Source organism: Carcharhinus amblyrhynchos, chromosome 7, assembly GCF_965287045.1.
Source record: "Carcharhinus amblyrhynchos chromosome 7, sCarAmb.v2.hapA, whole genome shotgun sequence".
In the NCBI taxonomy this organism is placed as follows: domain Eukaryota; kingdom Metazoa; phylum Chordata; class Chondrichthyes; order Carcharhiniformes; family Carcharhinidae; genus Carcharhinus; species Carcharhinus amblyrhynchos.
Window position 1 is genome coordinate 14,370,897 of NC_137330.1, and position 25,131 is coordinate 14,396,027.

A 25,131-nucleotide genomic window follows, 5' to 3' on the forward strand; every position below is an offset into this window, starting at 1 on the left:
ATGAAGACGGCTAAGTGCTTTAAATGAGAACACCAATTAAACAGTTCAACAAAAGCTTCATGGATCAACAAGCCCCTGTACAAATATATCATGAGAAATTCTATCAAGTGACATGCAAAGTCTTTCTCAGCACCTGGTTTAAATGCATCATTTCCACACTCTCTCCATTTGATTTGACATTCATTGCTAATTTTGCGAGCTTTTCTCATGGCAGCTGTGGGTCAGGAATCAGGCTGGAAATGTTAAGGCTATTATTTATGCCTACGTTTAACCAGGATTCCCTGCTGGCCACTGCTTCTAGAGCAAGAGCCCCTTCACTGTCTCATTAGGTTGAAGTTAGCTCCCAGAATGGTCTTTAATTCCTTTCCTTTAGCCATTGGTCCGAAACGTGAGCAAAAAGACGTCCTGTCGAAGCTTTTCATCCAGCACTCATCAGAATAATTTGCAAGAGTATCAATACAAAGGGAAACCAACATTATATTGCATGAGGGGACAGTGCTGGCTGGTTGGCAAATAGACTCTGATTGGTAGAGTGTTGCCGTGTAGCGTGCACCAATTGATGGTGACTGACAGCTAACTGCCAAGCATTGTTTGATATTTAAACCAGGGAGCTTGACTCTAGTTGGTCATGGCATTGCCCTGAGGAACAGACGAGCAAATGCCTGTCACTTATTTTCTTTAGCTGAAACAGGCGCAATGTGAGTACGTGTTCTTTCTGTCTGCAAAGGACAGGGCCCTGTGTATTAATAACTGTAGCTTCCAGGACACACAAATGTACGACGCTGCCAGCCTGACTGATAATCTCAAATTGATTGTCAGCACACTGGGCCCGATTTTACCAATCGGAGCCTAAGGGCCGGATCTGGGCGTAATATGGATCGGAGCCCACAATCCTCGTTCCGGCGCGCCCATACGTGTTTTGCCGGCTCCGATCTGATCTGTGCTGTGTGCGGGGCTTAGCGCTGCCAGAGTGTTCAGATCTCTGAACAGTTCGAAAAAAATCGGAGGCAGCGTGCCCGGGTGCTGTGCTGCAGCGCGTGGCTGTGGCGGTTTGTGCCTTCTGAAAGATTGCTTCCTGCTGTGTACCCTGTGTCAGTGTACCCAGGCGGAACAATTCCAACACAACATCAGTAGCTTGCTTTGGAAGGCAGGTCTATGCCAGGCTGTACCCTGTTTTTGTGGTTCGACCTGATGGGTCCACTATCAATATCCAATACAAGGAGCCCAAAAAAATTAATATGATGCCAATCGATGTTTCCCTTCTGCGCAACCGTGTTCCCAAAAGAGCTAGAACGAAAGAGGGGCAATTTGAAGATGAATTTAAAGTTGACAATTGTGGCAAATTCTGGACGAAGAAATAGTCTTCAAAATTTTGGATTTTAGAATCAACCATCATTGAACTGCTTGACTGGTGTTGACATCAGTGGAACTTTGACAAATGCACATATTATTGTAATGTCATTAATAAATTGTGTTTTTTTATTTATGATCGAATCCATTTATTTTATTAAAATGTGTTTCTACAGGAAGGATACAGGGAATGAAAAAAAACAGATTCCTGTTTTTATTTCTATCATTACACGGCTTAAATGCAAGGAGAAAATGCTTTGAATGTTAATTAGACAATATCCATTCTGTGCCTCCTGTTCCTGACTACATTTGTGTGGATTTGACTTACGTATATTTAGTTGTTTGTGTGATGTATCATTAAAACCGGGGGAAAAAAAAAGCAGAAAGCGGAGAGAGCAGCTCTGTGACACAGATCATCCTGGGTGGATCTCTGGTTGGGGGGGGGCAGGGAGCGGGCAGGGGGAGTCCGCTGTCACTCTGCGAGCGATCCCTCCTCCCCACCGGAGAAGGACCAAGCTGGGGCTGTAAAGGGATACACCATCACTGGTACACGACCAGCCACAGCCATCTCTCCCGCTCTGTTGCCCCTGCAGGGAGGAATAATCTGTGGCTGGTAGTGTACCAATGATGGTGTATCCCTTTACAGGCCCAGCTTGGTCCTTCTCCAGTGTCTCCTCTTGGGGTTGTCCCTGATCTTGTTGCCAGTTTTCATGCGGATCCCCTGTGGAATCGGCCAGTTCTGCTTCATCTTCTTAGCGAGGAATCGCTTGATCCTGAAGGTTTGGTGGGATGGCACAGCCGCACGTCCACTCCGGGAGGAGGGATCTGTTCCTCCAGTGGGGAGGAGGGATCGCTCGCAGAGTGGCAGCAGAACGCTCCCCCCCCCCCGACCCCCCAGCTAGAGATCCATCTGCGCCCCCTCCTCCCCCCACAACCAAGATTGTGGCTATATTGGAGCAGCTCGGCTAGGGGCATGGCAAATTATGGAGCACAACCCTTCAGTGCTATTGCTGGAATACTGTCAGAGCCGACTGCCTTTGTAATATCCAGTGTCTTCAGCTGTTTCTTGATGTCACGTGGAGTGTATCAAATTGGCTGAACACTGGCATCTGGAACACTGGGGACCTCCGGAAGAGGCCAAGAAGGATCATCCACTCTGGCTGAAGATTGTTGCGAATGTTTCAGTCTTGTTCCTCCGTCATTGAGGATGAGGAAATTTGTACAGCCTTGTCCTGTTGTTAATTATTTAATTATCCACTGGATGTGGCAGGACTGCAGAGCTTAGATCTGATGCATAGGTTATGGAATTGCTTTGGTCTGTCTAATTATATGCTGCTTCTGCTGTTCACAACACAAACAGCCCCGCATTGTAGCTTCACCAGGTTGACATCTCATCTTTAGGTATGCCTAATGCTGCTCCTGTCGTGATATCCCACACTTCTCATTGAACCAGGCTTGGTGAGAATTGTAGAGTGGGAGATATGCCGGGCATGAGGTTACAGATTGTGATTGAGTAAAATTCTGCTGCTGATGGCCCAAGCCTCATGGATGCATAACCCCATGCATTTATCCTAGCGAGTCCCCCTGACACTAAGGGGCAATTTAGCACGGCCAATCCATCTACCCCACACATCTTCGGACTGTGGGAGGAAACCAGAGCACCTGGAGGAAACCCACGCAGACTTGGGGAGAATGTGCAAACTCCACACCGACAATGACCCAAGCTAGGAATCGAACCGGGTCCTTGTTGTTGCTGTGCCACCATGTCATTCCACCGCTGTGCCACCAACCGCCCTCTGCTGGGTCTGTCATGCTGGTAGCAGAGGACATACTCAGCAATGCTTTTGGTGGTGTCTGGGACACTATCTGTAAGTTACGACATCATGAGTACGACTATGTCAAACTGTCGCTTGACTAGTTTGTGGGACAGATCTCAAATGTTGGCACATGTTGCCCGATGTTTGGGAGGAGGAGTCTGCAGAGTTGACATGACCCTTTGTTTGTGGTGCTGAAATCAATGCCGGGAAATTTATTGTGACTGTGATTTGTGCTGGTTAGATAGAGCTGAGTAGATTACTAGACCATTTCGGAATGCAGTTGAGGGTTAACTACATTGCTATGGCTCTGGAGTTACACGTAGGCCAGACCAGGTAAGGATGGCAGACTTCCTTCCCTTAAGGACATTGGTGAACCAAACGGATTTTTACACTCGCCCAGTCATTTTATGACTGCCATTAACGAGATTACTTTTTAATCTCAAGTTTTGTTCAATAAACTGAATATAAATTCCTCAGTTGCTCTGGTGGGGCACGAATTCATGCCTATGAATCCTTTGCCCAACTCTCAGGTCCACTAAGCCAGTAACATTATGATGTCGTTATCGCACCCGTCTTTATTGCAACATTGAATTTCTGACATCGTTTCTTAAATATACCATGGAACAGTGTATTTTTTTAATCAGTAAGGGTTCAAACATCAAGGGAGGCAGGCAACATTTAGGGCTAAGTGCAGTAGTGAAAGGGATCTCAGGGGATTAAGGCAGCACAAGCTGGTACAAAAGAAACAACATATGCGGCTGGGGAGAGAATGGGTTGAAATATAGAACAACTGATCACATTTTCTGGGCGTAAAAGTCTGAAATTATTCCATAAAGTTGTTAGTTTTATGACAGTGACCACTTCACAAAGGTGGTACCAGGAGAAGAATGGAAATACCTGACTGGAAACTGAACCTAGAGTTACTGTTGATCGCATTTGTGGGTGATTGTCTGTGACATTCCCCTGACCATTATTCTAATGCGAGGCAATCAACATTGATGGATATTATAAACTGTCTTGTTGGCCTTTGTTGCAAAGGAGGGTATGGGGCATAAAAGATGGGGAAATCTTGTTGCTCTCCTTGGAGCAAAGGAAACTGTGAGATTATCTGATAGCGATGTTCAAGACTACAAAAGTTTTAGATGAGGTAGACAAAGAAACACTGTTCCCATTTGGGGATTGTATACAGCCTAGGATATATGGATTTCAGGTTTTCAGCAAGAATTGCAAGGAGGAACTTGTTTGAGTGAAGGATGTGATAATGACCTGGAACTGCCTCTGACGGTGGTGGAAACAGAGGTAATTAATGATTTCAAAAGGAGATGGACTGGGCACTTGAGAGAAATAACCATATAGGGTGACCAGGGATAGAGTGAAGGGGAAGGGGAGTGACTGGACTGCACTACAGAGAGCTGGTATGCACTTGATGGGTTGATTTACCTCCTTCTGTGCCATAATGAATCTATGACATTGCGCACCACCATCCCACCAAATGGAGGAGATCCGTTCCCAAGGTGCTGCAACTTAGTTGGACCATTCAGGTGGACTCCAGCTCAATGGGAAGATCAGCACTGCACCAGAAAACCCATGCAGGCGGACGTTCGCTGCGAATGTCAGGAGGCCAGGCTGTGCCCACAAGAGGAGAAGAGGGTGGAGGTGGCAGGGGTGACGTCCTGGCACTAATGCTGCAAAGGGGCGGGTGAAAAATTCCTGCAATCCTGGCAAGTTACTCATTCGTGAAAGACCTTTACTAACCTGCCAGTGTCCCCAGTTAACAATACACTTTTGATTACAATTGAGTTACCCAAGTAAAAGACCAACGTGAAGCAAAGCACCAAGTCTGAATCACAGAGTTATTAGAAGGTAGCTATTCGACCCACTGTGTGTTATGCCTGCCTCAGTCAGGTGGAATTGCTCATCAGTGGAATTACTCTTGCTCCCAGGATCGAGTGTCGCGTAATTCCTTGCTTCCCTCACTTTTCCCTTCTTCCTAAATTCACAGACATTTAATACCCGCGCTTCACTTCACCTCATCACTACCCTACCGTTTGTTTCACCTTTGATGCTTTTCACGGGGAAAAGGCAGGAGAATGGTGCCAAGTCAAGATGTTCATTTGGAGAGCTGCTGCCTTCACAAACGTGTCAGGACTGCAGGAATTTTCACCCGCCCCCTTCACAGCATTACTGCCGGTATGTCACCCCTGCCACCTCCATCCTCGTCTGCTCCTCTCATACCTCCATCATGTCTGCGGCAGCTCTCCAAATGATAATGGAATGTAAAAGGACGAATGTTAACGCTAAAAGAAAAACAGATAAACGTATGTGCCGGGGCGGCACGGTAGCACAGTGGGTTAGCGCTGCTGCTTCACAGCTCCAGGGTCCTGGGTTCAATTCCCGGCTCGGGTCACCGTCTGTGTGGATTTTGCACATTCTCCTTGTGTCTGCGTGGGTTTCCTCCCACAGTCCAAAAATGTGCGGGTTAGGTTGATTGGCCATGCCAGGAAATTGCCCCTTAGTGTCCCGGGATGTGTAGGTTAGAGGGGTTAGTGGGTATAATATGTAGGGATGTGGGGGTAGGGCCTGGGTGGGATTGTGGTCGGTGCGGACTCGATGGGTCAAAGGGCCTCTTTCAGCACTGAAGGGTTCTATGATTCTATGATAAACTCCACACAGAGAATCACTCTAAGCCAGAATTGAACCCAGGTAAGGTGCTAACCATTGTGCCACCATGCCTCTTAACATAAGAACATAAGAAATAGGAGCAGGAGTAGGCCATCTAGCCCTTCGAGCCTGCCCCGCCATTCAATAAGATCATGGCTGATCTGTTGTGGCTCAGTTCCACTTTCCCGCCCTCTCCCCATAACCCTTAATCCCCTCTCTTATCAAGAACCCATCAACCCGCTTCTTAAAAATATTTAGCGAGGCAGCCTCCACCACTTCAACGGGCAGAGAATTCCAGAGATTGAAGAAGTTCCTCCTCAACTCCGTTCTAAACCGCCTCCCCTTTATCTTGAGGCTGTGCCCCCTAGTCCTGCTGTCTTTTTTGAGCGGGAAGAGTCTCTCCACCTCTATCCTATCCATCCCATTCATCATCTTATACGTCTCAATGAGATCTCCCCTCATTCTTCTAAACTCTAACGAGTACAAGCCTAGTTTATTCAGCCTCTCCTCATAGCTCAATCCCCTCAACTCCGGTATCAGCCTAGTAAACCTCCTCTGCACTCCCTCCAGGGCCTTCCAATTCTATACTATGAAAAATGTAATCGTCTATCCAGGAAGTGGAAAATATTCCAAAGCAGTATCTGCCATCCCGATAAGAACATAAGAAATAGGAGCAGGAGTAGGCCATCTAGCCCTTCGAGCCTGCCCCGCCATTCAACAAGATCATGGCTGATCTGAAGTGGATCAGTTTCCCGCTCTCTCCCCATAACCCTTAATTCCCTTGTCTGTCAAAAACCTATCGACCCGTGACTTAAATATATTCAGCGAGGTAGCCTCCACCACTTCAATGGGCAGAGAATTCCAGAGATTCACCACCCTTTGAGTGAAGAAGTTCCTCCTCAACTCTGATCTAAACTGCCCCCCACTTATTTTGAGGCTGTGCCCTCTAGTTCTGCTATCCTTTCTAAGCAGGAAGAATCTCTCTACCTCTACCCTATCTATCCCCTTCATTATTTTATATGTCTCTATAAGATCCCCCCTCAGCCTTCTAAACTCTAACGAGTACAGACCCAGTCTATTCAGTCTCTCTTCACAGGCTAACCCCCTATATCTCCTTAGGCATCAGGGCACAAGGAAACACCAGAGGTGGCAAAATGCATTACATGACCAAACAGCGGGGATATTCCGAGTTTGTTAGGTGTACCTGGTCTCATGCCCCCTCACCCCCCAAACCCCCCCCCGCCAAGAACTCAGTGAGTCTCAGTTCAGCTTTTCTAACAGACTGTTGCTCTTGACTGACCTTACAACGCCACCTCATGAACAGCTGCAATGCAACATTGGTTAAAAAGCTCTGGTGAAAAGGGAGGGAAAGTTGGGATTGTTTTCCTTCCAGCAAAAAGGATTGAGGGGAGATCGAATAGAGGTGGTCAAAATTGTGAACCGTGAGCGAGGAGAGCCAGTTTCCCATGGCAAGAGGGCCGGCAGCCAGAGGACACTGATTGGAGACGGTTGGGAAAAGAACTCGGGACAACATTTTTACAGGACAATTTGCTATGCTCTGGAATGCACTGTCTGAGATGGGAGTGAGAGCAGAACCAATAGTAACTTTCTAAAGGACGTTAGATGAATTCATGAAGGGAAAATACTTCAGAGGAAGTTTAAGTTTATTTATTATTAACACTATATTGAAATTATGGGCAACTACGGATGGGCCACAAATGCTGGCCATCCAGAGATGCTCATGTCCCACAAATGCAAACATCCTTCTTCCTCTTTCAGAGGCCGATTAGTTTGCTGGTATTATTTCCTGTTCTTGCCTGGGGTTGGACTTTGACAGTCCGGTTTCTGTATTTCCATTCTGCCGCGGAGATGAAGTGTTTCCTTCCCAAAGGACAACAGTGAACCAGACGGGTGTTTCCAACAGTTGACAATGGTTTCATGGCCGTCAGTAGATTCTTAAAGTATGTCCCCATTGTATAGGTGGAACGGGTAGCTGAGATCAGGACAGGGTGGATTGGGCGCCAAGCAGAACTTCCAGTAATTCAGCATCTCTGACGGACAAACTGGACAAGCTGCCCGCCTCCTCGCTACACACTATACTGAATGTCAAAACTCAGGAGCCCAATGAAGTACTCTGTGCCGCATCGACAACAGGAAAAAGTAATATTCTCACAACAAATTCAGCATGTCAGCTTTCAAGCAGTGTGCAATGCAGTTAGGAGAATTCCTTCTGGCGACCCACTTTACAGCGAGTATTCCAATTTTAAATCGCTCCGAGAGCCCGGCACATCAAATAGATGGGAAGTTTAAGACTGTAACAGTTCCTATCATTAACTGCTGTGAGTTAACACTAACAAATGACTGCCCTGCATATAGTGTTCTCAGGTTGTCCTTGCTCATATAAATCCCTCAACCAATTTCAAAATATAACATCAAGAGAAACAGATTGTGGATAGAAAGAGACATTACCGGCTCCGCAGTGGTGGGGTTGTAGGCAGGGAGGGGGGGGGGCACAATATATATTTTGCAGCTCACCCAACCTGTCACAGCTCAGTTTTACCATCTACTGTGGTGGGATTTGAGCCAATGACCCCAAAGCAATGACCTCTAGGTTTGTGGTTTACCAGTTCAGATGGCTAGACCGCTAGGCCACAGGAAGGAAGCTATAAAATGCCAGGAAGCCCGCACAGGGACAGGGAGCCAACTTAAGCGATTAATTGCAATTCAAGGCCCTTCTCTTAAGCCACTGGCGTCATGTGGGTGTTAGGCCAGCCTTCTGCTGTGGGGAGAGACCAGTGGCAGCATGAAACCAGCCTCTCAGTGGCTAGCTGGAGGGGGGTGGGGGAGAGGGGGCTGGAACCCCATGGTTCAAGGAAGTGGCTATCAGCAGTTAATGATTACCTGGTCCTCCCTTCTGTTCTCTCGACCCAACCCATCTAGCCCATATGACAATCTGCCTCATGCTCACCCTCCTAAAGGCATATCAAAATCACCTTTGCATTCTGCTTGCTGTCTGAGCAGCCACCTGGCAGACAGAGAAGGAGACAATCTTTCTTCTACATTCATTCACAAAGTGGAACATTTCACATGTGTAGCTCACAAGTCTACAACTCACACCAATATCAGCATGTGTCTCTTTATATGGGCCCCAAGTGTGATAACAATCCAATCGCTGCACCCCTCCCTCAGCTATATACCCTGAATATTCATTTATACAGTAACACCAGCTCCCTTGGTGGTGCTACTGAGTTTTTTTAAGCTCATTTATTAGTGTCACAAGTAGGCTTATCTTAACACTGTGAAGTTACTGTCAAAATCCACTAGTCATAGAAACATAAGCATCGAAACTAGAAGGAGTAGGCCATTCAGCCCATCGAGCCTGCTCTGCCATTCACTTTGATCATGGGTGATCATCAAATTTAACATCCTGTCCCCCCCCGCCAACTCCCCTGCCCACCTTCCTCCCATCTCCCTTGATCTCTTTAGCCCCAAGAGTGATATCTAATTTCTTCTTGAAATCAGGCAATGTTTTGACCTCAACTACATTCTGTGGGAGTGAATGCCACACATTCACGACTCTCTGGGTGAAGAAATTCCTCCTCACCTGAGTTGTATGTTCCGACGCCTGTTCGGTCATGCTGAGGTAGAATCTGGCGTGGCCAATGCACCTAACCAACGCGTCTTAGGCATTATGGGAGGAAACTGGAACACCCAGAGGAAATGCGCGCAGACACAGGGAGAACATGCAGACTCCACACCCTAGCCGGGAATCAAACCCCGATCCCTGAGGCAACAATGCTCACCACTGTGCCACCGTGATGCTGGCCAGTGACCCACCCGTGTGGAAGGCCCGCCCATCATCCCTAATTGGCTGCTGACCAGCTGTCTCCTGGCAACATCACAGGGGAAGTTCCGCCTTTTGCCCAAAAGCACTGGCCACCCAAAAACTGCCAGGTTGAAGGCCACCTTTCTCTCCGAGGTAACATTTCAGGTCAAATTCCGACAAAAAGTCATCGTTCTGAAATGGCAGCTCTGGCCCGTAATTCTCCGACCTCGCCCGCAGCTGGGATTCTCCAGTCCCGCTGCAGCGAATGGAGATTTGACTGAATGCCACATTCTCCACTCTCTCTGGCAGGGGTGGTGGGGTGAGAGAGACCGGAGAATCCTGGTGTCCATTTCTATCTCCACAGGTGCTCTCTGAACTGCTGAGAATTTGCTGCCTTTTCTGTTTTCGATTCACATTAATTTGCTTTAGTATTAGCGCAAATTTTAAAATTTACTTTTGTTTCTTACTTTTCGCTTCTGTCTTTCTTTTCCTTTTTTAACACAATCTTTCCTTCATCTCACTTTATTCCTCTTTCAGTACCTGATTACATTCGCTCTCTTTTACTCACCTTCCTTACGATGTTTAATTCTCATTAGTTTAAGGAGATGCCGTATTGCTTGTCTGGTTGTCCAGGTCCCAGATACCCTCAGTTATCATATCCGGCAACGTAATGGGCAAAATACTTTGAGCAGAAGATCTAACTTAATAGCAGACATGATCGCTTACCCTGTTACTGCAAAATATGGCCCAAGATATTTTTTCAAATACAATTTCTTGGAGTGAATTTAACTGGACTATTTTCCCCTGCGAAATGAGGTGTCCTTTGAAGGCTGAGATCATTAATTCTTCTAAAACAAACGCAACTTGCTCCAGGCAATTTTCAGATCTCTTGCTCCCTTGCACTCTGCTTGACTGTACTGTGAGAATGGTCTGCACGGTGGCACACTGTTAGCACTGCTCGCTCATAAGAGACCCGGGTTTGATTCCAGCCTTGGTTGAAACATAATGTTCACTATATTCCAGAGTTTGCATAGATTGGGTACAATATCTTATACCTAATCTATAATAAGGATCGATTTCATGGTGTTAATGCTCTAGCTGGTTGTATTTCTAACCAAATCATGGCATCACTCCCATGACTTGGTTATAAATGTACAGCACGGCGGCACAGTGGTTGGTGCTGCTGCCGCACAGCGCCAGGGAACCAGGTTCAATGCTAGCCTCTGGTAACCGTCCATATGCACGTTCTCCCCATGTCTACATGGGTTTCGTCCGAGTGGTCTGATTTTCTTCCACATTCCAAAGACATGCACATTATGTGGATTGACTATGGTAAATGTGCAGGGTTACAGGGATAGGGCAAGGTGGATGGGCCTGCGTGGTAGGCTCTTTTGGGAAGTCGGTGCAGACTCAATGGGCCGAATGGCCTCCTTCTGCACTGTAGAGATCCTACGGCGTGCTCTGAAAGGGCTAGGCAACCCAAAGGTCTCCACTGTGCTCTATCACACGTAGATAACAATAATAAAGGCCTGATTTTAACCAAACTCATTAGATGAGAACTGAGCAGGGTTTGCGTTGGAGACCCGACATTCAGCTACCTTGGCGACACTGGAGTGTGATATTCAAAGGGGAGTGAACCGGGTGTCCAAACTCCAGATTAGGTCCAATTCCAGCAAGAGAATAAAGGAATAAAAAAATTGATGCTAACCATGATCCGAGCATGACCATTTGGAAAAGTACTAGCTGTATCTCCAGCTATTGGATCCTGGCAGTTCCGCAGACGGCATCGAACAGCATCTTGTACCTATTGAACAGGAAGACACCAATAGATAAATCATTAAACTGATCATGGAGACATTTATGACTTGGTCCAATTTTACAGTAGGACACATTTTTAAATTCTTTTGCAGCTATCAAAACAGGTAGTACAAAATATTTATTTATCAGTGTCACAAGTAGGCTTACATTAACACTGCAATGACATTACTGTGAAAATCTCCTCGTTCCCACTCCGACATCTGTTTGGGCACACTGAGGGAGAATTTAGCATGGCCAATGCACCTAACCAACTTGTCTTTCAGACTGTGGGAGGAAACCGGAGCAGTTGGGAGAAAGCCCACGCAGACAAGGGGAGAATGTGCAGTCTCCACATACACAGTGATCCAAGCCAAGAAGCTAAGTTTTCCCTCAGTGTATCTGAACAGGCGCCGGAGAGTGGCGACTAGAGAATTTTCATAGTGACTTCATTGCAGTGCTAATGTAAGTCTACTTCTGACACTAATAAATAAACTTTAAACATCTTTGCGTTCACAACTATCTGTGACGAAGAATTCCAAAGATCACAATCCAGGGAGAGGTCCATGGCTGCAGTGCTGATTATGAGGGGGGGGGGATGTGTGGAGGGGGGAGAGGAGGGGCGACATTTTACAGCCTCACTTGTCCTGAAACTGTAAAATCCCCCGAAGCCTACGGATCTTTCTACGGTCCCCCCTCACCTGCTCCGTTTCCCATATCAGTCGAGACAGTAAAATTCTGGCCAAGGTACAAGATTATGAGAGACATGAACAGAGTGGATAAGGAGAAACTATTCCCCTTAGTTGAAGGGTCAGTCACAAGGGGACATTGATTCAAGGTGAGGGGCAGGAGGTTTAGGGGGGGGATGTGAGGAAAAATGTTTTTACCCAGAGGATGGTGGTGGTCTGGGAATGCGCTGCCTGGGAGGGTTGCCTCACATCCTTAAAAAAGTACCTGGATGAACTCTTGGCACATCACAACATTCCAAAATGGGCCAAATGCTGGCAGATGGGGTTAGATGGGAATTGAGGTGTTTAGAACATAGAACATAGAACATAGAACATTACAGCGCGGAACAGGCCCTTCGGCCCACAATGTTGCGCCGACCAGTCTTATTTTTAAAAAAAAAACATTGACCCACTAATCTAAACCAATCCCTTTTCGTCCATAAACCTATCCACCAATCTCTTAAACGCCCCCAAACTAGGCGCATTTACAACTGCAGCAGGCAGGGCATTCCAGTCCCTCACCACCCTCTGGGTAAAGAACCTGCCCCTGACATCCGTCCTATAACTACCCCCCCTTAATTTAAAGCCATGCCCCCTCGTGCTAGCTTTCTCCATCCGAGGAAACAGGCTATCACCATCCACCCTATCTAAACCTCTAATCATCTTATATGTTTCTATAAGATCCCCTCTTAGCCGCCTTCTTTCCAGTGAAAACAACCCCAAATCCCTCAGTCTCTCCTCATAGGACCTCCCCTGCATACCAGGCAACATCCTGGTAAACCTCCTCTGCACCCTCTCCAAAGCCTCCACATCCTTCCTGTAATGTGGGGACCAGAACTGCACACAGTACTCCAAGTGCGGCCGCACCAGAGTTGTGTACAGTTGCAACATGACGCTGCGACTCCTAAATTCAATCCCCCTACCAATAAACGCCAAGACACCGTACGCCTTCTTAACAACGTGTTAGTGTGGACTGGATGGGCCTGTACTGCGCTGTACGATTCTCTGATGCCTTTAGCCACGAGGCTCCAACTGTCACAGAGTGGAGCAGGCCTCACTGACTCGTTGGCCTCTGCTGTGCACGTGCGTGTGGGTCACGTAACGCCTCTGACTTCCTGTCAGCCAGTGTGGCAGCTTGCCTATACTGGGAGTGGGGGGGGGGGGGTCAGTGTACACGGGGATGAGGGAGGGGAGGGGAGGGGAGGCAGCTCCTCCTGATCGCTCACCTCTCTCCTCAGGACGCAGTGCACCATGACAATGACGAACCCCTGCAGCGAGTCAAAGACAGCAAACAGGATCTGAAACAAGATGGAGCGTTTGTCGGTCATGGCCAGGACCGCCGACATCCAGGTCAGAGCGAGGAGGGGCAGCACCACACAGGAACTCCACAGGGATGCCCTGCACGTAAAAAAAAAGAGAAAAGTGGTCAGGGCTGGTGGGACGTAGGTGAGGTGGGGGGGGGGGGAGAACGTTTCGAAAGAGTGAAGTTTAATTACATACTTTTAAAGGTAGTCAAAGTTAAAATCTGCATTTTTTTTTTTCCCCCAAGACGTCAGTCCATACTTTTAATGGCATTTATATTTAAGCTATCTCTACAGACACCACGTTTTACATCTATCACCTCCTTAATAGTCATTTGAAAATTAGAAGTCTCGCGTATCTCCATAAAGAAAGAAGTTATGATTACCAAAATCACTTGCTTTGCGGGCAGTTTATACTTATATAAAGTATTTTAACGTACTTATCGACATATATAGATACAGATTTAAAATGCTTGAGACTAACATGGCATTACTGGCAGTGGTAGCTGATAAGGCTGTCGTTGAAACAACTCCGCACTTGGAACATTTGAGCGTCAGGCCGCTATGGGGCTCACTCATCTGACTGGAACCAAATAAAAAAAATCCAACAGAAAAAAAAAAGGAAGAGAGAAATTGCAGCTTTAAAATAAAAGTATTCGGCACCCTCAGGAAGTCAAAAAGAAAATGAGAGTAAGAATTCTCCACGGTAAACATGAATCATTTTACATTACACCACGCTACTGAGAAAGCCATGCAGAAATCTGGCTCAAGTGTTAACACGTTTAACTCAACGAATGGCATGCAATAGCTATTAAACACAGGGCATCGTTTTCTTTTACCGTGCGATGGAGCAGCATTCGGTGTGAGCTTGGAAAGTACAATGAATGTTTCAGCATACACCACCTACCCTCCTCTATGTTTTAGCTTTTTATCTAGGATTCCGTCCCTCGACACCAGTTTATTAAAAACTAAAATGCCGATCACCATGTTGACCTGCGAAAGAAGAAATGCTTTTTGTCATCTTAATGTTGAACGGACAACAAACGCTGATCATTGTTTGTGCACAGACCTCAACGCTTGTCTCTTTCTCAGATGTTAGCTCAGCACAGTTGTTATTACAGCCATCTACGCCCCGCAGAGGCACTTTGTGACTTCCACTCTCCACACCAAAGGTCCAATCTGGTGTGCATGGAACAGTGACTTACTTTACTCCTTCATGGGATGTGGGCGTCACTGGCCCTGGGCCAGCATTTTACAGCTGATTTATTAGTGTCACAGGTAGATTTACAGTGCAGTGAAGTTACTGTGAAAATCCCTTAGTCGCCACATTCTGGCATCTGTTCGGGTGCACTGAGGGAGAATTTAGCATGGCCAATGCACCTAGCCTGCGCGGACTTGCAGGCTTCGGGAGGAAACCGGAGCACCTGGAGGAAACCCACGCAGACACGGGGAGAATGTGCAGACTCCACACAGACACTGACTCCAGCTGGGAATCAAACCCAGATCCCTGGTGCTGTGAGGCGGCAGTGCTAACCACCGTGCCACCATGCATTTGTTGCCCATTCCTAATTGCCCCTTGAACTGAGTGGTTTGCTTGGCCATTTCGGAGGATAATTAAGAGTCAATCATATTGCTGTGGGTTTAGAGTCACATGCAGGCCAGACCAGGTAAGGGTGACCGTTTTCCTTCTCTATAGGACATCAGTGAAGCAGATGGGCTTTTTCTTTCCTACAATCAATGATAGTTCCACGATCATCATTACAATAATTTCATATCCAGCATTACTAAGACTAACTTTACATTCCAGATTTATCAATCAAATTTAAATTCCATTTGCTGTCGTGGCGGGATTTGAACTCATAATCCTACAAGATTAGCCTGGTCCTCTGAATTAGTAGTCCCTGACAGTGCCACTATGCTACCGCTTTGCCCGCCACTACTTCTGACTAACTGTTCACATTCAGCGTCAGCTCAGAGATTAGGGATGTGAAGCTTGCAACTCTGTATTTAAAGTTTCAATTTCTTACCCATTCTTCTTCCTCGTTCTTTGATTCTCAGGTGTGTGAGCAATGCTAGCAAAATACTAAATGCCCAGAAAAGGTGTCTCCAGAAAAGGTGTCTTCATCCAAAATACCCCTTGTATTGATAGTGCTCCTGAACTGCTTGATCAAAGACTGAAAACCTGCTGTTGGATTCATAATGGCCCGAATTTTGTTATGGTGCTCGGGGCTGACCCAGAAGTAAGCTGCCTGCAAAGCTCCAGAAATCTCTGTGCCATGGGTTTCCATTAACCGTAATGTCTTTGTGCAGGTAGCCAATCACACTGGGGAATTCCCACAGACAGCAAATAAGGAGGTAAACAGTCTTTATATATTTTACAGAGGAGAAATGGGACATCATAATAAACAAATTTAAAAATAAGTTAACGTAAAAAACTATTTTACCACAATGGAATGATTCCAGATTGTGAAAATATCAAGTTTATTTTTCAGGACCAGAGGGGATGTTCAGCAGTAGTTATGACAGTACTCTGTTAAAACCCCAGTTGGACTTTGTTAACAAGGCTGTGCTATCTGGAGAGTTTTTATCAGGGACATTACCACCTGAAAGAGGAGGTTCTCAGCATAGCAGTGACTTTTGAAGACTGCTGTCAGCAAAGATTCCAATATGCACTTGTGGGGGAGCAGGGAATTATTGACAGCAACTTCACAATATCTGTAAATCATAGAAACCCTACAGTACAGAAAGAGGCCATTTGACCCATCGAGTCTGTAACAACCACAATCCCACCCAGGCCCTAACCCCATATCCCTAAATATTTACTCACTAATCCCTCTAACCTACACATCTCAGGACATTAAGGGCAATTTTTTTTAGCATGACCAATCAAACTAACCCGCATATCTTTGGACTGTGGGAGGAAACCGGAGCATCTGGGAGGAAACCCATGCAGACACGAGGAGAATGTGCAAATTCCACACAGACAGTGACGCAAGCCGGGAATTGAACTCAGGACCCTGGAGCTGTGAAGCTGCAGTGCTAACCACTGTGCTACCGTGCCGCCCATAAATTTAACTACATTTAATTACACATCCCGACATTTAACTGTATTTAACTACCCATCTCAGGCCACCAGTTTCACAGAGTAATGAAGGTGAACGTCAAGACATTTCGCTGTCACTGCAACTGTCAGAAAGGCTAGTCGGGCATCTAAAAAAATAATAAATTATCAGGCGGCACCAGTGCATTTGTCGTCTGAAGTTTATCTTTTCAAATATATGAGGCAACATGTCACATATATAGCAAAAATAACATTGTGTTGAGGTGACATTTATGGGCCAATATGATACCAACTTTCCACTGATGAGGCAAAGTCAGGTAAACTATGATCGGTGCATTTAACACCTTGCACTCAGCAAGATAATAACTACATAACAGGTTAGTTTGTCCAAATACTATTCCAATTTCTGAAGTGCGATAATCACTTTGTACACCACTCTTCACCTCCACCATTTTATTTAGTCTCTTTTTCTACTTTGAATCTTCCAACATTAGGCCCAAAAGTCATTTTCTTTGTTTTTGAATGAACGTGTAGGTCTGCACAGATACTGTCAGTAAACTAATCGCTGTCGCTCATGTTAAAATGGGAATTCCAGGCCTCACAAGCTGGAGAGAAATGCCGAAAAGCTGTCAGATTGCACTGCTTGTTTTGTATTAGTCACATCGGTCTTCTGCAAACCCCCCCTCCCTCTACCCCCATCGCCGCATCTTGGCGGTGGAGGTGGCTCGCTGCAGGCTGGTGGCGGGATCTTCCAGACCTGCTGATGTCCACAGTGTTTTGTGTGGCTTGCCCGTCCTGCTGCCAGGGAACCCCGTAATAAAAACGAGTGAACTTTCAACATTTATTGTGCAGCTTTTTGCACCAGGACCCTCAGTATAACAAGGTTAAACGCAATGGGCCATGTTGTAAGTCTGTCCCCTCACTGCATGCACAATACCGATATTTCCTCCAACCACTTCCTTGTTTTCAATGGGCAACCAGACTAGCTGGTGTTCCTTTATCGATATTCCTGGCACACAGTGGGAGTGTGGACCTGGAAATGCCAGACCTGCTGCCCACAATTTTCACGGCAAGGGTGCACGAAGAAAATCACAGCTATGTACTTCCAATGAGAATTCACAAGGGGTGTCAGTCAGCTGTTCAGAGGAGCTGTTCAGGTGGCTGCCCCCTGGTCAAGGGGAGGAGAACCCTGAAGATTTCCATTTCTTAATCCGAGTCATTCCTGCCAGTGGGAGGAGATTCCCCCTATCTATCAAAAACTCTCAGGGTGCCTCAAGTATCTGTGCTCAACACATAAAAATGAACTTTAGCGCCCTATGTGTTTTGTCAGTTGTAGAAGCACTTGGCATGGAACAGATGAGTGTGCCTTGTGAGTAGACTTCCGCCCCACAGTGTTGTCCCTGATCTGCTGCACCCCACCTCTTTTGAGCAGGCTACTGCTTGGAGCTGGCTGAGATCCCAATGAGGGTGTCGAGTACACTCCCTTACCATTGTGCTCAATGGCAAAGTCCTTGATGTCCTTTACCTACAAACGTTTCGGGATACATTCCCCTAGTCTGAAGTAGTTGAAAACACACACACGCACGCACACCAGTCACATTATGATATACCAAGGCATTCAATGACTGTATCATTTCAATGGAGCTGTAAGTGGGACTGCAGTATTGGATGACAGCAACGCATGCAGATTTGTTTTACCAGAACGACAGCAGCTGCGGGTCCAACAAATGCATATAAAAGACCTCCCTCTAGAGACAGCCAGCAGCTGTGAACATAAAAAGAAATAACCAATACATAAAGATTAGAAATCTACATTAAATTAATGGTCTGTAGACATACTGAAGTACAGACAGAATTTTAAACAGTGCATAAGGCTTCGTGCTTTCAGGGAGTCTCAAGTTTTTACAAAGAAATCAATGGGCTTCATTGGTAAGGGGCAGTGCTGAGATGGGAAAGTCACCAAACCACATGCCCCCAGGCTGGAGTGAACCCACACTCTCCAGATGCCAGTGACCTTCCTGGCTCAGTGGGCAGCAGTCTCATCTCCCAGTTGGAAGGTTGCAGGTTCAAATCCCACACCAAGGACTTGAACACTCAATCCAACACTTCACCATGGTACTGAGGGACTCTTAGGTGGGAGGTGGGCTGAGAGGGCTGGGGGGGAGGTGGGGGGGTCCCCTATACTCTGGCCAAAACTTTTGCTTCAACCAATTTCACAACATCACTAAAGAAATGTTGATCTGAGCACTTATCTTGGTGCTGTTTGTGGGATCACAAAATTGGTGGCCATGTTTCCTACATAACAAAACCAAAGAAAGTTGCCATGGTCCCAGAGGTTATCTCCTTTGAGGTGATTGGTGGTGGTTTCACCTGAGGATCATCACACCTCAGGCGAGGGATAAAGTTGAGGTTGGGGGGGCAGGGGAGGGGGAGCGCAGAGTAGTTAATTCTCTGTATTAAGTTAGAGAATCTTAATGCAGTCAGATAGAGTCAACATGGCTTTGTGAATGGGATGTTGTGGAATTGTTTGACTAAATTATTAGCGTATTTCTGAGGGACTGACAAGCAACGTGGATAAAGGGGAACCTGTGGATGTGGTGTACCTGGATTTCCAAAAGATGGTGTAAGTGGCAACATGTTAACATGGATAAAGAATTTGTTAGCTAACAGGGAGTAGAGATAAATTGGTCATTTTTGAGTTGACAAGCTGTAACTACTGGAATATCATAGGGATCAGTGCAGGGATGCAACTTACAGTTTATATATCAATGACTTGGATGCAGGGACTGAATGTATGATTGCTGTATTTGCTGAAGACACCAAGATAGATTGGAGAATCAGTTGTGATGAGGACATAAGGAGTTTACAAAGGGATATAGATAAGTTAAATAAGTGGGCAAACATTGGCAGATGGGTGTATAATGTGATAAATGTGAGGTTGTCCACTTTGGCAGGAAAAATTAAAAAAAGTGCATTATCTAAATGGAGAGAGATTACAGAACTCTGCAGTACAGAGGGATCCAGGCGTCCTGTTACATAAAGCACCAAAAGTTAGTCTGCAGGTACAGCAAATAATTAGGAAGACAAATGAAATGTTGTTTATTGCAACAGGAATGGAAAATGAAAATAGGGATGATTTGCTACTGTTGTACAGGCTGTTGATGAGACTGCATCTGGAGTACTATGGGCACTTTATTAAATAAAGGATACAATTGCATGAGAAACATTAGAGAAATTTCACTCGACTGATTTCTGGGATGAAGGGGTTATCTTATGAGCAAAGGTTGGCCCGTATTCAAAGGAATTTAGAAGAGTAAGAGGTGACATGTGACAATAATAAATCATACCAAACTGCTGAAGGACATACCTATTCTAATATTAAGGGCTGTGTGATACCCAATATTGTCATAACCTTCCCCACAGAAAACCTAACGTTTTACTTTCTTTATTATAAATGCAAAATACTGCAGGTGCTGAAATCTGAAACAAAAACGCTGGAAAATCTCAGCAGGTTTAACAGCATCTGTGGAGGGCAGAGCAAGAAGTCTGCAGCGTTTGCTGTAGAGCTGGTGTATGAGGTGGTTGAGGAGTGTGAGAGATGCTACTGCAAAGTCTCTCAGCGTAGTCTGTGTTATAGGTTGACCTGAGTGGGTTCGTGAACTGTACTCCTCTCAGTATCTTGTCTGCTTTCTTGCATCTTTGTAGAAACTTGATGTCTGTGTCGAAACGCGCGATCTTCTTGGAGATCCTCTCCACTTGGAGCCAGCAGTTTACAATGTTGATGGTAGTTGTGGTGTGGAGATACATGTTGCGAAACATGTAGAGACACATGATGTGAGAGAGAACAGAGCCAACTTTTTGAGTCTAGATCACCCTTTGTTGCAGAGGAAAGAGAGTCAGCAGAGATTGGTACCATGAGTGCAGGGAGGGATGGTGGAATTAGACAGAGGGAATGTAAAAGTGAGCATGCAGAAGGCTGAGAAGGTGTTAAAGGTGTCCATTAAGTGAACAGAATGCGTGGATGGCAAAACACAGGTACAGCTTGATAAAGGACTGCCTGAGGAATGGGCAGTTGGCCTAATGGAAGCCACTTTACTTTCCTTGGCTTTTGTGTTGAGTTGCTTCATCCATGGGATTGTACACGACGCTCTGTTACAAAACACTGTCCTCTGATTTATTAAGCATGTCCCATCAGGTTACCGAGGATGACATGCTGCCACTGACAGAGCAACCAATCACCAAAGGCTTAAAATCTCACGCGCACAGTTGCTCAGCTGCATTCTGACCTTCTTCACGACATCATCTGGGGCAAACTGGCAGAGGATCGCACAACAAAGGAGGAGACCATTTGGCCCATCCTGTCTCTGCTGGCTCTCTGGTCATTTTCTACAGGCGGGGGATGGGGGGGAAGCACAAGAAGGTGTGTTATCATGGAATGTGTGCCTCCAAGAGGGGTACCCTCTTTTCCTTCCTGCTTTTTACCCAGAGTCGGAAAGGTAGCGGAATTGGTCGCCTTTTTTGCCCATCATGCAAAGGGGCTCTCACGTGATCTTTAATCGGCAACTTAAGGGCCTCAGTAGGCCTAAATGAGATTGAATAGGGCTGCCTGATATCTTACCCACTCGCTGTAATGTGCGGCGCAGCTCGGATGTGAATGGGAAGATGTTGGGGGGAGGGGTTGGTGGGTGCAGGGCAGTGGGGGAAAGGAGATCAAAAGTTGCTAGCAACACATTTATTTTACCTGACTCTCCCACCCTCCAATGCACTGGCGGGGGTAGGAGGGTGGGCAGTAAAATTAACTCCCCTTTCCTATGTCATTTTTTGTGATTTGGTGAACGGAATTGTATGCAGATGTGATCTAAGGTTCGACACATGTTTTTGACCAGCACAGATGTGATGGGTTGAAAGGTCTTTTGTGTGGTCTAGATCTCTGTGACTATAAGTTTACTGTATCTTCTTTATTTGCTTTTTTTTTGAAGAAATGGCCTTGTTATCCTGCGTTTCTGTTCCTCTTGTTATTTCACATGGTATTTCAGGATTATTTCCCTACTTATACCTCCTGGGAGCGGAGGCAGCCAGGACCTGTGAGGGAGGCCTGAACTGGGGTGGCGAACTGAGTTTGAGAAAAAAAAGCCAGGCCTCTCAGGAAAATGGTAAGTTCATCAAGTTATTGAGAAGCTGCTGTAAGGAATTATGTTTCAATTACTTAAATTATAAAAGCGTATCATTTAAAAAGAAATAACTCCTTCAATTTCAGTAATAAACACCAGCAATAGGAAAAGTAAAGTCAAAGTGAAGGGCAGCGTGGTGGCACAGTGGTGAGCATTGTTGGCTCACAGAGCCAGGGACCCTGGGTTCGATTCCCAGTTTGGGTCGCTGTCTGCCCGGAGTCTGCACGTTCTCCCCGTATCTGTGTGGGCTTCTTCTGGGTGCTCCGGTTTCCTCCCACAGGCTGAAAGATGTGCTGGTTAGGTTCATTGGCCATGCCAAATTCTCCCTTGGCCTACCCAAACAGGTGCTGGAGTGTGGCGACTCAGGAATTTCCACAATAACTTCATTGCAGTGTTAATGTAAACCTATTGTGACACTAATAAGTAAACTTAAACTTAAATAAGGTAATAAAGTTAAAAAAGTAGGATAACGTTAGAGAGCAGAGCTGGGAAGGAAAAAGAGCATGAGAAAGAGGAAGACTGAGAAAGAGTGGGGAAGTGGTGTCCTTGTATGCCAGTCACTGAAGGTAAGCATGCAGGTGCAGCAACAGTGAAGACAAATGGTATGCTGGCCTTCATAGTGAAAGGATTTGAGTACAGGAGCAGGGAAGTCTTGCTGCAATTACACAGGACCTTGGTGAGGCCACACCTGGAATGTTGTGTACAGTTTTGGCCTCCTTGTCTTGCGATGGAGGGAGTGTCCAGAAGGTTTACCAGACTGATTCCTGGGGCACTATGACAATGGATGAATGAACATTGCTCAACAATCACCAGGCAAGACTGTTCCCTTCCTGCGGTCACGGGCATTCGGCCTCTGATCTTCGGGTAAGCGTTCTCCAAGGCGGCCTTCACGACACACAACAGCACAGAGTCGCTGAGCAGAGACTGATAGCCAAATTCTGCACACGAGGATGGACTCAACCGGGATCTTGGGTTCATGTTGCACTATCTGTAACCCCCGTGACTTGCCTGGGCTTGTAAAATCTCACTTACTGTCCCATCTGGAGACAATACACATCTCTTTAACCTATGCCTAATGCTACCTCCACTCACATTGTCTGTATCTCTCAGACTTGAACAGCAGGTTTGCTGTAAAGACTTGCATTCTAATCAGTATTCTGTAAACTGTGTGTGACTTTATATGCCCTTCTCTGATCAGAACCTTCCACACACCTGACGAAGGAACACCGTTTCTGAAAGCTTGTGAGTTTACTATCAAATAAACTGGTTGGACTTTAACCTGGTGTTGTGAGACTTCTTACATGGTGGGACTGGACATGGTTGATGCAGGAAGGATGTTCCAAATGGTGGGCAAGTCCAGAACCAGGGGTCAAAGTCTAAGGTTACGGGGTAAACCTTTTAGGGCTGAGATGAGGAGAAATTTCTTCTCCCAGAGAGAGTGGTCAGCCTGTGGAATTCGCCACCATGGAAAGTAGTTGAAGCCAAACATTGCGGGTGGAATTTTCCAGCCACATTCACTCCAAAACTGGAAAAGCCCACCCAAGATCAACGGATTTGACTTGGGTTATTATTGTCACACGTATTAACGTGCAGTGAAAAGTACTGTTTCTTGTGAGCTCTACAGACAAAACATACCATTCATCGAGAAGGAAACGAGAGAGTGCAGAATGTAGGGTTACAATCATAGCTAGGGTGCAGAGAAAGATCAACTTAATGCAAGTTAAGTCCATTCCCTGACAGCAGCAGGGAAGAAGGTGTTCTTCAGTCGGTTGGTACGTGACCTCAGACTTCTGTATCTTTGTCCCGATGGAAGAAGGTGGAAGAGAGAATATTCAGGGTGCGTAGGGTCCTAAATTATATTGGCTGCTTTGCTGAGGCAGCGAGAAGTATAGACAGAGTCAGTGGATGGGAGACTGGTTTGTCTGATGGATTGACAACCTCTTGTAGTTTCTTGTGGCCTCGGGCAGAGCAGGAGCCATACCAAGCTGTGTACAACCAGAAAGAATGCTTTCTATGGTGCATCTGTAAAAGTTGGTGAGAAATGGACCTTTGCACGGTCCATTCCCCTGCCATGGTGGGCAGGACAGAAAAATTTCGGTGTGCATGTTTTCAAGAAGGGGTTAGATATACCCTTTGAGGCAAAGGGGATCAAAGGTTAAGGGGGGAAAGTGGGAACAAGTTACTGAGTTGGACGACCATAATGAATGGTAGAGCAGATTCAAAGGGCCAAATGGCCTAATTCTGTCCTATTTTCTATTTCTATATCAACAATGATCAAAAAGATGCCATAAAATACATTATTTAGACCACTGCCCTTCGCTCCTCAGAAAATCACTGTCAAATGCCAGAGATAATTCTTTCTCCATTTACTTCAGGACATTGGTTATTTGCTGGGTAATTCCTTATATTTCTGAATGCAACATTGGGTTGGCTGCATGTTAACCTAAGATTCACTCTTGAAATAACATGCTGAAGTGATTGTATTTGAAATCTTTCCACTTGCAATTGCAGTGTGAGATCAAGGCTTATCAACATTAGGAGAACAGACATTTTGTAAAGTGCTGATCTTTCAATCAAGATAATCTAGTTTCTACAAACCTTGATTCTTCCCACATTTTGCACCAATAGGTTGTAAGATCCCAAACCTTTTAATAAATCTATTATTTATGGATAACCTATTTCAACCTCATCAGTGCATGTGTTTTTCTATTGATTTTTATATTTTTTAAAAAATGACTCTAATCAGACATCAAAATATTTAATTCCCAGGGAGCTGATTTGTGTCATCAGTAATGCTGATTAACTGATCAGTGGCCTGTCCCAAACAAAAATAAATGTGGATGGACAAGCCCCAATTAATGATTATCGCTCACTCAATATTACTGCAGTAAGGAATCAGCCTGACTTACGGTAAAAGCAACCTTCCAGGAGGTAGCTCTCTCCAGTTCTGCAGCCAACTCCAACTCAGTTAAATGTCTGAAACACTGATAGGTATCCAAACTCTTTTCAGTTGTGGATATGACTGGCTAAAGTTATGGTAAATAGTCCATGGAAGGGTTTAGAGTCCCTACAGTACAGACAGAGGCCATTTGGCCCATCAAATCTGTACTGACCACAGCCCCTATTCCCATAACCCCACACATTTACCCTGCTAATCTTCCTGATACTAGGGTTAATTTGGTATGGTGAATCAACCTAACCCGCACATCTTTGGGCTGTGGGAGGAAACAGAAGCACCCGGAGGAAACCCACACAGATATGGAGAGAAAATGCAAAGTCCACACAGTGGCCCAAAGCGGGATCGAACCTGGGTCTCTGGCACTATGAGGCAGCAGTGCTAACCACTGTGCCACCATGCCACTGGTCTGCATTGAGGGCAGGAAAAGCTGCTAAAGCCACAGAGACAAGGATTCACTGGCTGA

At 45.9% G+C, this 25,131-nt stretch overlaps 2 protein-coding genes across 2 annotated transcripts in view; both read right to left on the reverse strand.

Annotated features, from left to right (window-relative positions):
- Positions 1 to 25,131, reverse strand: part of adgrb3 (adhesion G protein-coupled receptor B3) — a 791,427-nt gene that overhangs the window by 77,944 nt on the left and 688,352 nt on the right. Inside the window, exons 22-26 of the mRNA XM_080191979.1 lie at positions 18,237 to 18,303; positions 14,385 to 14,470; positions 13,962 to 14,060; positions 13,403 to 13,574; positions 11,363 to 11,458 (exon numbers count right to left, since the gene is read on the reverse strand). Of these exons, the coding sequence (XP_080048105.1) occupies positions 11,363 to 11,458; positions 13,403 to 13,574; positions 13,962 to 14,060; positions 14,385 to 14,470; positions 18,237 to 18,303 (520 nt within the window). The remainder of the gene's footprint in view (positions 1 to 11,362; positions 11,459 to 13,402; positions 13,575 to 13,961; positions 14,061 to 14,384; positions 14,471 to 18,236; positions 18,304 to 25,131) is intronic.
- On the reverse strand, positions 1,988 to 3,162 carry LOC145345278 (large ribosomal subunit protein eL39-like). Its single transcript, XM_080193102.1, has 2 exons — positions 3,141 to 3,162; positions 1,988 to 2,181 (listed from the first exon to the last, which is right to left on the reverse strand). Exons 1-2 carry the CDS (start codon positions 3,160 to 3,162, stop codon positions 1,991 to 1,993), a joined length of 213 nt encoding a protein of 70 aa, XP_080049228.1. The 3' UTR covers positions 1,988 to 1,990.